This window comes from Sciurus vulgaris (assembly GCF_902686455.1).
Source record: "Sciurus vulgaris genome assembly, chromosome: 8".
NCBI lineage: Eukaryota > Metazoa > Chordata > Mammalia > Rodentia > Sciuridae > Sciurus > Sciurus vulgaris.
Genome location: NC_136468.1, coordinates 67,450,177 through 67,462,448, shown reverse-complemented (window position 1 = coordinate 67,462,448; position 12,272 = coordinate 67,450,177). Strand labels below are relative to the sequence as shown.

General features: G+C 34.8%; 1 protein-coding gene across 8 annotated transcripts in view; it reads left to right on the top strand.

The window, feature by feature from the left end:
* SRPK2 (SRSF protein kinase 2) overlaps window positions 1-12,272 on the top strand; it is a 204,787-nt gene that overhangs the window by 148,578 nt on the left and 43,937 nt on the right. For all 8 annotated transcript variants that reach the window (XM_079150013.1, XM_079150016.1, XM_079150015.1 and 5 more), the window contains 4 exons: window positions 5,634-5,742; window positions 6,620-6,707; window positions 6,924-7,011; window positions 11,187-11,293. In XM_079150013.1, the coding sequence (XP_079006139.1) occupies window positions 5,634-5,742; window positions 6,620-6,707; window positions 6,924-7,011; window positions 11,187-11,293 (392 nt within the window). The remainder of the gene's footprint in view (window positions 1-5,633; window positions 5,743-6,619; window positions 6,708-6,923; window positions 7,012-11,186; window positions 11,294-12,272) is intronic.

Sequence of the window (12,272 nt, the reverse complement as noted above, 5' to 3'; positions counted from 1 at the left end):
TGTTCAGAATTGTGATAAGGAATGTTTACTACTGTCACTTTTTTTCCTGTGCCTGTTGAGCTAATCATATGAATTTCCTATTTTAGTGTGTTAGTTATGAAGCGTATTGATTTTTGAATGTTAAGTTGTTTGTGTTCCTGAAATAAACCCTATTTGATCATAATGTGTATTGTCCTTTTTATGTGTTGATTGATTGTTGAAGTTTTGACTAAAATTTTTATGTTTACATCATGGCCTATGGTTTTCTTACGTGGCTTCAGAATCAAATAATGCTGGTTTCATAGGACGATATTGGGAATATTTTCTCTGTTTTTAGGAAGAATTTTTCTGCAGTTGGTGGTATTTCTTCAGAAATGTTTGTGAGGACACTTTTTTAAAGTTGTTAATGGACTATTTATTGATTGATTTATATGCGGTGCTGAAAATGAAAACCAGTGCTTCACACATGCTAGGCAAGCACTCTACCACTGAGCTATAAGCCCAGCACAGGACACCATTTTTAGGGGAAGGTTTTTGACAATATATTCAGTTTTTCAAATAAATATGACATTATTCAGGTTTGTATTTCTTTTGTTGAAATTCATGCGGTTTGTATCTTTTAAGGTATTCATTCATCTCATGTATGTTTTTATATGTATAGGCATAAAATTGTAATAGTCCCGTAATTATTCTTTCAATATCTGTAAATACATTCTGATGTCAACTCTGTTATTCTTCATGTTAGTAAGTTGTTTCTTTCTTTAAGTCTCTTTCACCTGATTGACCTGGCGAGAAATTTATTAATTTTTTTCATATTCCCCCACCAACTTTTGGTTTTACTGATTTTTTTTTCTATTGTTTCAACTTTTTAAAAAAAATTTCATTGATTCTAGCTTATATCATTATTTTCTAGTTTCTCTTCCCTTTTTCCCCCTCCCCTCTTCCTTCCTTCCTTCCTTCCTTCCTTCCTTCCTTCCTTCCTTCCTTCCTTCCTTCCTTCCTTCCTTCCTTCCTTCCTTCCAGGAGGAAGGTCCCTTCTTTCTTATCTCCCTCCCTCCCTCTCTCCTTCCCTTCCAGTGATTGAATCCAGGTGCATTCTACCAATGAGCTACATTCCTCAGCCCTTTTTATTTTTGAGACAAGATCTTGCTAAGTTGCTGAGGCTAACCTCAAACTTGTGATCCTCCTGCCTCAGCCTCCTGGGTCATTGGGATTACAGGTGTGGACCACCATTTCTGGCTTTTCTTTTCTATTGTAGGCATTTAGTGCTATAATTTTCCCTCTGAGTACTGCCTTAACACTGTTTCACAGGTTGGTATATGCTGAGTTTTCATTGTCATCTTAGGAAAAAAATATATTTTTTAAATATATATATATATTTTAGTTGTTGATGGGCCTTTATTTTATTTTATTTATATGTAGTGCTTAGACTCAAAACCAGTGCCTCACACATGCTAGGCAAGTGCTCTACCACTGAGCAACATCCCCAGCCCCATGAAAAATATTTTATGATTTCTTCTTTTTTTTTATTTTTATTTTTATTTTTTTTCCATTTTTTTAAATCATAAATTTACATAGGGCAATGTTGTTTGATTCATTCTGTTATTTTTTTCCCCTTCTCCCCCACCCCTGATTTCTTCTTAAAGCCCATGAATTGATTTGAATTAGTTTCCAAATTTTGGCTAATTTTCTCATTGCTTTATAACTTAATTCCATGTGGTTGAAGAACATTGTTTTTGTGACTTGTTTTATGGCCCAGTATATTATCTGTCTTGATGAATATTGTGTGTGAGAAGAGTGTATTGAGTGTAGTGTTCTGTAAATGTGAATTAGGTCAGGTTGATTGATACCATGTTCATATCTTTCATATCCCTACTGGTTTTCTGTATCTTGTTGTCAGTTTTGAGGAGGAATATTCAAATGTTAAGTGACACAGAATGTGTCTGTTATCTTACTATGAACAAGTTTCTTTTCACTATTCCTTCCTTTTTTAATACTGTATGTTAGGATTGATTTTTCAAATCCTTCCTTAACCCTTTGAAAGCTTTCAGTGGTTATCCAAAGACACCCTCAATTGGAAGGCAGGGAAACTGGTGTCATCATACAATATTATTTTTAGTAGAAAATAGGCTTTTGAAAATCCTTCCATGCTACTATCAATTACGGAATTCTGAAATTTGATTTAAATAGAATCTACTTTTTTCTGGGGAAGGAAAAGGGAATTGTTTTTATCTTTGGCCAGCACATCTCCCAAAATAGCTGAGAAGGTAAGTTTTAGATTTGTCTTCTTTGGAGTCTTGTTACTAAGTAACAAGGTAGAGCTTTAGTTACAGTTTTCTTAAGTGCACTGGAGAGATTAGAGCAGAAAAAAACCATAGCAATGAAATTGATGCTTAACAGTGTATTTTGTTTTGTTTGTATTTGTAATTCAATCTAAGATTTGTTTTTAAGAAGAGAAAAACTTTATAAAGTGATAAATGTGTGTTTTTTGTATTAAACAATACAATAATGGAATACAGATATATTGACCAAACCTCTGAGTCATGTAATCGTGAAATAGTTGACATTTCTGGTACTCTGCCTCATGCCATTAAAGGGTCTGTGTAGCACTATTGTTTTCCTATATTCCTTTTCTATCCATTGATGAAGCGGCAAAAGAAACCAAAGAGAGATTGGGTCTTTGTCCGGTTTATGACTTGTCTCAAGATTCCTTATGTGTGCTAGACAGTGGAGTAGGCAGTGACATGTCCGTTGATGGCTGTTATCACACAGGGAACTGGAGGAATTTCTGAGGGAGTTACTGGAATGTCCTTTGTCTCAAATTCCCTGGGCATTGGCTGGGTTGGTGTAGGTCTGCTCTGTAGGGACATATTCCTCTTTTCTCATAGCATAGTTTTTGTTAGGTAGAATAGATGTCCTGTTGGCAAGATTATTATTCTATGACAAGGGAGTGAGAGATGAATGGTCAGGAGGGACTCTCATATAGTAGTCAAGGAGTTGGGTATGAGAGTATATAGAATATAGATCTGATATTATATATGTCATGTTCAAAATTAAAAGTTATTCAGTTAAATGTTTTTGTACTTTCCTTCAATTTATATCTTTGTGAGTAAGAATTACTTCTGTGTTCCTCTTATATGATTGGCCCATTTTTAGAAACAATATTGTAGCTGCCTGTGGGCTCCAGAGATTCTGGACTGAATTTGTTTTTGTTCAACTTTCAGATTCCATAGAAAAAAGGAGCTGCTGCACTTCTACAGTGATTACAGTGGAGATGATGCCTTTTCTGTTTTTTTTTCTTTTTTTTTTTTCTCACAAGAACCCACTGACTGAGAAATTGAATCTGAAACATACACTGCAAAGCTTTCTTCTCTTTATGCCTAATTAAATTATTTTCAAGTTTAGAAATGTTAGTGTTAGCAATAATATGTACTTAAGCACTGTGTAGCTTTTAATGAAGCCATTCAGCATTCCTATGTATCAAGTTTAGAAAATAGTCCTCCAGTTATTAAAACATGGAGTGCCTTTCTTACTATGGGAAGAAGAACATGGACTTTGGAATTGCCTTGTTTCCAGTTCGTGTCCAACTTAGTGCTTAATATCTGACAGTTGGTGCCCTCTGCAGCAATGTGGAAAGAGTAACATCTACTTTGCAGAGTGGTTGTAAGAGTTAAGCAAGATAGACATCACTGTTTCCTAAATACCAGTATTACAAAATCATAGTTACTAGAAGTAGTTTCCTGTGCAAATATGTGTGAAATGTGTAGCATGTGCCCTGTGCTCTTAGAGGTTCACACAGTGTATTAAGACATTAGGTCTTTGGTCAAGAAATCTGCTTTGCTTTGTTTAACTTTTCATTTCCCAACTTCTTCCTTCCTTTCTTGATTTTTGTCTCCCCTGGTCCTCTGTAGAACACTTGGAATATATCATAATTCACTTTTGTTTCATGGAACACAGATTTCAAAATAAAATAATGTTTGTTTCCTGATTCATACCTGATAGGGAGGGTAGGCTTTCTTTTCCTCCTTTGAGGTGTTAATTTTTAAAGTGTAAAAACTATACTAGAAACCCAGAGATTGTTTCTTTTAATTACTTAGAGGATTAAATAAACATTAAGAAGCTATTTAATAATTTGCTGTATTTTATTCCTGACTTAATATCATAGCTCGTATTTCTAGTCTATACTGTTGTTAAAGAGTTTGATGTTAAAATCTAGGAAAAGCAAGTTCAGTGTTCATAGCAGTAAGAATCTTAGAAATTGTCTGGTCAAATTCCTGCTTGATTAGTTTACCACAGTTTAAATATTCATAGTATTTCTCAAATTGTGACTTGGAGCCTTCTGGGAGTTCACAAATATTTATTGAAAAATGTAGTTTAAATACTTGTCGCACCTGTTTTGAGCCCGTTGGTACTAAGCAATGAACCATTCATGTCTTTCTTGATGGATTGGTAAGAATTCTAAAGATTAAAAAAATCAGAAATAGCTGCTGGGGGTATATGTAGGTCAGTAGTGGAGTGCTTGTCTAGCATGCACAAGTCCCTGGGTTCTATCCCGAGCACTGCCCAAAACAAAAAAACAAAAACTAACAACAACCAAAAAAAAAAAAGGAGGGGGAAAGAGGGAAAGAATAGAGAGAATATGAATATGAGACTACTAATGTTTCCATAATAAAAATCAATTTTAAAACTAGAAGAACATTGTTTGTTTTAGAAAAAATGAAGAAATTGGGGAAAACATGGTTAAAATGTAGATAAAGAGAATAAAAAGAATTTTACATCCAGGGGTAGCATTGTTAACATCTTCTTAGATTGTTTCTCATGTGTTTCATGGAATTGATGCCATATTATAATGCTGTTTTGTAGTCTACTTCCTGTACTAAAAATTCAGAGTGCCTTTCTGTGCTAGATGTCAGTAAGGCACCCTCCTCTCCCCTAAGAGTTCACCTACATAGGGTACCAGTCTTGCTCTTATTTCTAAAGAATGTTTTTCCATGCAGAAGTTTCAGGTTGGAGGAACAGTGATAACAGGAACAAGCCATTTGGAGGGTAAATTAAGATATATGTGGGCTGGGGTTATTGCTTAGTGGTGGAGCGCTCACCTAGCATGTGTGAGGGAATGGGTTTGATCCTCAGCACTACATTAAAAAAATAAATAAAATAAAGGTATTGTGTCCATCTACAACTTAAAAAAACAAAAAGGTCAATGTTATCCTGTTGCTTACTGGATAGAAAAACTGTTGGTGTATGCAAAATAATGCAGACTAAGCATCCTTTAATTTCCTGAGATTTGTACAGATGGAAAAAATATTTGAGTTTAATTTTAATTTAGAAGAAAATTCTTTTGTAAATGTCAAGAGTTGGTATACATGTAGAAACATTGACCGAGAAACAAAACTTCAATTATTGTTAGGGAGTGCTGGATGGTTTTTTGCCTTTTAAATTTTTTATTAAAGATTAGCAAAAAACATAATGGGAATTCATCGGATACTTTTCTGATGATGAAAGATAATCCTGGAAAAAAATATATCTTAAACATTTTAATCATGCTGTTATTTCAGACCTTTCATTCATGACATCCAGAATTGACAAAAGACACTGAAAAGTAGTACTATTTTCCTGGGATTTTGAATTTTCTTTTCTTTCTTTTTTTTAAGGTGGCTATCATCCAGTGAAAATTGGAGACCTCTTCAATGGTCGGTATCATGTCATTAGAAAGCTAGGATGGGGGCACTTCTCCACTGTCTGGCTGTGCTGGGATATGCAGTAAGTGTTCTTCGTCATTTGTGCACTTGATTCCTGGTCTACTTAAACATTGTTTCCTAAGAAGATGTGGCTGAAGTTTTTCTCACTGTTGTAGCACGTAATGTGCTGCTTAGCACAGGCCTGCTTCAGCTAGTTAGATTTATATTTTGAAGTTCTTTAGGTTAGGTTTTTAAACATAATAGCTTTCTTTTCTATTTTTTAAGCTTTTTCCTTGAAATTGCTTTTCATTGGGGTCATATTACTTTTCTAGTAAATTATCAATATCAGAAAGCATTCAGATATAAAATTAATAATGTATAGGCTTTTCAAATTAGTGTTTGTGACATTATTTAAAAGCCATCGTCCGGCTGGATGTGGTGGTGTATGCCTATAATCCCAGCAACTCTGGAGGCTAAGGCAGGAGGTTCTCAAGTTTGAGGCCAGTCTTGGCATCTTAGTGAAACCCTTTCTCAAAAATAAAAATAAAAATGACTGGGTATATAGCTTAGTGGTAAAGTGCCTCTGGGTTCAACCCCCAGTACAAAATAAAAAGAAAAGCCATGATCCCCAGAAAGAAACTTAATTGCTTCTCAGTTCATATACACATGTATATGTATGTGTGTATGTATATGAAGTGAAATGAGTCATTCTTCCTTGCTGTGTGTTAACTGACATTTTTCTGGTCTACTTAATTTTAGTTAGGGAAGAAAAAAAGCATAAAAGTAATTGTCTTGACCCATGGATGTACTACATAATTGTGGCCCCCAAATTTTAAAAAATACCATTGTAAAAGAAAAATCTCCCTCTAATGGATAGATCTCATTGTAATAATCACTTTTTATGCTGATAATATAAATTACTATGTTTTGTTTTGTTTGTTTTTTTTTCTTTTTTAAAGGGGGAAAAGATTTGTTGCAATGAAAGTTGTAAAAAGTGCCCAGCATTATACAGAGACAGCCTTGGATGAAATAAAATTGCTAAAATGTGTAAGTACTGCAAAAATGTGAATAATATAAGAAAAATAAGTGACAAATTTTACTAAGGGGTTCTTCTTGGTGATACTCAATTGAAGTAGAATCTGTTTTTTATGAGTTCCAATGCCAAATCTTTTATTTGAAAAATACCACTTTGTTGTTTGGCCTTATGGTAAAAATTCTCAACTTCAAACTCCTCTGTTTTTGTGTCCATTTTTCTTTCCATAGGTTCGAGAAAGTGATCCTAGTGACCCAAACAAAGACATGGTGGTCCAGCTCATTGATGACTTCAAGATCTCAGGCATGAATGGGATACGTATCCTTTCCTTTCCGATGACTGAAGTATAATTTACTCTTCTATTTTTACTTTAAAAAAAAAAAAAAAAAAAAAAAGAGGTGTTATTTTATGTTTTTTTTGTAGACGTTGTTTCTGCTGCATCCCTCCACTTAAGTCCTCTTAAGATTATTGTGAAGTCTAATAAGTAGTACACCTAGACTGCTGTGTTAGTGGTTTTGGTATAGTAGCATCTTAGAAAGTGGGAATTAAAAAAAAAAAGAAAAGAAAAACTTGACTTGGTTTTTGAATAAAATTAGTTTATTTTTGCAGTGATAGGTGGAAGTGTGTGCCAGCACTTCTTTGTGCTTTAAACCTTTTAAAATCAGTGTACAGGGTCCATGTAGTATGTTCCAATAGCTACAAAGCACTGTATGAGGCTGAAGTATTTGCTGACTCAGTAATGAGGAAAAATGCTGATATCCCAAAGTTAAATTCGAGTAATATTGGTATTACATGGTCCTAATAACACTGAATTCATTTTCTAGAATGATACAATTAATTGTTCCTGCAGAGTATAATCTTCCTGCTGGTGAACATGGAAGGTTTGGTATTTTTGATTTTTGGTGTGTGCATTTATTTTTCCAGTTCTGGGGATTGAAGTCAGCGCTACCTGCTTAGTAGGCAAGCACTCTAGCACTGAGCTACATCCCGAGCCCCTGGTTTTATTTTGTTTCCTTCCAATTTGTCTGCTCTGTAAAACCTTGGTAAAAGGAAAGTGATAATCTTAGTAGTAGGTAAATGGAAGAGATCGCCAGTGTTTTTCTATTAAAACTTTTATTATGAAGAGTTTGAAACATACATAAAAGCAGAGAGTATAGTACAGTGAATTTCTGAAAATCCATTACCCAGATTCAATGATTGTCAAGATCTGGCCTTAATTTCTTCATCTATCTTTTCTCTCTTGCCGAATTATTTTAAAACAAATCCTAGAAGTCATGTCCTTTTACCTCTATAAATTTCAGTGTGCATGTTGTTAAAAAAAAAAAAAAAAAAAAAAATTTGTGGATTTTTTTTTTTTTTTTAACGTGACCATAAAACACAATGAATAAGATTCATTCAGAATTTCTTGGTATTGCAAAAATGACTTTTTAACTTTTTTTTTTTTTCTTTTGTACCTGGGGTTGAATCCAGGGGTGCCTAACCAGTGAACCACATCCCCAGTCCTTTTTATTTTTTATTTTGAGGCAGAATTTCCTTAAGTTGCTGAAGGCCTTGCTAAGTTGCTGCAGCTTATCTCAAACTTGCCATCCTTCTGCCTCAGTCTCCTGAGTTGCTGGGTTTGTAGGTGTGTGCCACCACACCCTGTGCAAAAATGACTTTTTAAAGACTTGTTAAAATCACACTTCAAGAAACAAGGTTATTTTCTAAGTTATCTTTCTCTTAAGTCTTCATCCACTTAATTTAGCTGTGTAATTTAAGATTAAAGGGTTCAATTTATAGTTTTTCTCTTTTTTTTTTTTTTAATTGGCATACTACAAAAAATACCTGCTTTCTTGAAAAGAAATTATGCTGGTAGAAGTAAATGTTCTTGAAAGATGAAATAGTTTCTTGTTTAGCTTATGAGTAGATGTTCCTGTTGCTTTTTAGAAAGTATGGCCTTCATTTTAATTCTAGACCCTGTTAGAAAATAAATGTGTCCAGCCAGAAGACAGAACCAAGCCATATCATGACTTCCCTTTCTCTCGTGAGAACATCAGTTGTGTAGGTACCTGTTGGTTTTGAGGGACCTGGGAGTAAGTGATTTGGGGTTGTGGAAAGGAGTGGTCGGTTTATCCTCCTCTCCCTCTGCCAAGAAAGTTGGGAATGGGCAGCCCTAGGGAGCAAATGATAGAGAGCAAAGTTTCCTAAAACATATAGTTCAAAGCTGAGAGCGCAATGGAAGGAAGAGGTAATTTGTGTTGTTTCCATAATACTTTGTCCTTATTTTCATGTTGGATCCTCTGAGATGCCCTTTTTGTATTTGGGGCAAGTGATGCTTTCATTTCCTAAGGTTCAGGAAGAGTGCAACTAATGAGTCCTATAGGGTATGTCAAGAGCTAAAGTCTCTGGCTCATTTCAGAACTTTTGCTCTCTTGCAAACGTGGTATTTGAACAGATCCAGTATCTTGATACTTGACATTCTCAAGCTCCAGGCACTAGGTCATTTCCCTTCTTAAACCCTAGAATGACATTGCTGTCAGCATCTACTCAGTTATGATCCTTTAGGGAAGTACTCTGTCACTCTATATGCTTCATATTTATTACAGAAATTGGACTCAGATACTGGGAAATACAAAGGTCTGCTGATGTTAACTCAGTCTTTGCCTTAAGACCATTTCTCTTAAAGTACTGAGCTCATTTTTTTTCTAGTAGGTAGGTAGGTAGGTAAGTAGTGCTGAACTTCACTGTCCCTGCTTGAGTCTGTTTGTTGAAGTGCATGATTGCAGTTATTTTGTGTTAGAACCACAAGGCAATTCCTCAGACCACAAACAGGGAGATGGTTTCTTTGGAGAAACCACCTGATTTGTAGGTAAACAGATTTTTCTTTAAAAAAGTATACATGGTATTGGCTATGTTTAGTGTTAAATAAAATGCTAAGAAATCATCATGGTACAGATTTACCAATGCTTTGAGACTTGGGTCATATGTCTGCTACTAACTTTAGTCCTTAGTTTATAATAAGACTGGGAACTAGTAAGAAATGTCTGGCTTTAGATCATCTTTGCATACATCTGTAGTGCATAAGTTCCTCAACAGAATTAAAATGTTTTTCTTCTTTTCACTAGAAATAATTAATAGCTATTATGATGTTGTGGTAGATCCAGATATTGTGTAAAAATATTTAATCAACTTATCTTTTGTGATCATAAAGTGTACTGTAGCCTCCAGGGATGATCAAAATATTCTCAAAGGGTTTTAAGGCCATTTAAAATCTTCCCATATGAATGGCATAAAGGTATTACATGATGAAATTTGTGGATGATGGTTCTGGATGGTCAGTGGTTAGTAGAATTTTTAATTTTCAAAAATCTTGGGGTGGTTGAATAATGTTCCATTGTATGTATGTGCCCCCATATTCTTTATCCAGTTGTCCATCAGTGGACATGTAGGCTGTTCCTTCCTTGTCTTGGCTGTTTTGAGTGGTGCTGCAATGGACATAGGATCCTGATTTCAGTTCCTTTGTATATACCTTTATGGCCTTAGTGGTGATGTTTTCATAGGTACATACTGGTCTCTACTCACATTAAGAAGTATATATTAAAGATCTACAACTTTTTATATGTAAGTCCTATCTCTGTTAAGTGACTTTAAAAGGTTTTGAAGGGTTTCAGATTTCTGAGTTTCATTGTTACAGAGTGGCCCTAATACTCTGTCTTAAATTAGAATCATACATTCTTAACAGCTGCCTATAGTATTAAAATGGATCTAGTTATGCAGTAAAAGATATTTTTGAAGGAAAAGATTAATAGCTCTTCTCACTGTGTTTGGTAAACTAATTAATTAGTTAATTCATTCATTGATTCATTGCTTACTTCTGACTGGGGATTAAACCCAGGGGCACTGAACCACATCCCCAGACCCTTTTTTATATTTTATTTAGAAACAGGATCTCGCTGAGTTGCTTAGGACCTTGCTGAGTTACTGAGGCTGACTCAGCCTCCCAAGTACTGGGAGTACAGTCATGTGTCACTGTACCCCATGTTTTGTGAAATTTCTATTTGATAATGTATTATTTGTGACCTGTTCATCAGAGGTTTAGGCAGGCAGTTAGGATTCTTTGGACGCTGCAATTTTGCTCACATCAGTTCCTGTGAGGTTTCAGTCTGGACTGTTTTCCTCTTCCTCTGTAAGTGCTGAGAGAAACTTTGGGGGACAGGAGAGTGCCGTGCAGTGTGAGCTGGAGTCTGCTTTAGCCACCATTGGACTCTGAAGTCACACTCTCCTCATTCCCACAATGGGGCAATTAAATATTTCCTAAGGTGGTATAAAGTACACATTGTATAATGTATAGCATATAATAAATACTATCACTTTTGGATTTACAGATACTATTACTGTGGTGTTTTATGAAGAAATAAATGTTTTATAAGTGACAGAATGCTGCTGCTTCTGCTTTTCACTAACTGCCACATTCTAGGAAGTGCATCCATAGATGATCCTTAACCGTGTCCTAGATGTCTGCATGGTCTTTGAAGTGCTTGGCCACCACCTCCTTAAGTGGATCATCAAGTCCAACTATCAAGGCCTCCCAGTACGTTGTGTGAAGAGTATCATTCGACAGGTGAGGCTTCCGAGAGTACCTCCATCCCTAATGCCTAGTTGGCTAGCTTTTCACCATGGATTTTTGTTTTGAATGAGTGAATGAATGGAAAACATTTTGAAAACACCTGTGAAATCAGATTGATGTTTATTTAATAATAGTCCATGCTGTGTTGTAAAGGAAGAACAATATATAAATGTAAGGCATACATTTCTTTGGTTATATCAGTCCTTTTTGATGTAAGTGATATGATATAATCACAAATTATTGTATCCAGTATACTTACTACAAAATATTCCATTTAGGCCCTTACAAAATAATTCAGAACAAGTAATTTATTGCATTCACTTACTATTTCTAACTATCCTTGGATGGAGTGAAAAGTCAAAAATAACTTGTGTAGTTTTCAGACTCACAGTAATAAGGGGAGTAAATTTAGGGGATCGAATTTACAATGGTGACTGTAATTAGCAATATTTATACTTGAAATTTACAAAAGAATTGATCTTAAGTATTTTCTCCACACACAAAGAACTATGAGAATAAAGGTTTATTAACTCATTTATAATTATTTATGATGCAGTATATACACATATCAAAACATTACTCAGCAGATGTATTCAATTTTTATTGTTAATTATACCTCAGTTTAAGAGGAGTTCAAAAAGTTAGGGGATAGAATATGTAGGTCATGAAACAAGGGCCTGGAGAGAGAAAGGCTTGACTTATTTCAGTTGGATTGAGATACTAATACGTGGGTTTATGTTATATAGGGAATACTGCATTAGATTTGTCATTTGTTCATTTGCCTTGCTGAAAGAAAATCCTGACCTAAGGACTGACTTAACAGTGATGCTCTGTCACACATATATAGAATAAAAGTCTAATGATCAGAAGATGTCCTAACTAGCCATGTTTACCAGATTCACTTTTCTGCATAGAATACATAGATCTGCATTCTATTTGTTGCTTATACCTTCTAAATCAGGAACATTGCAGA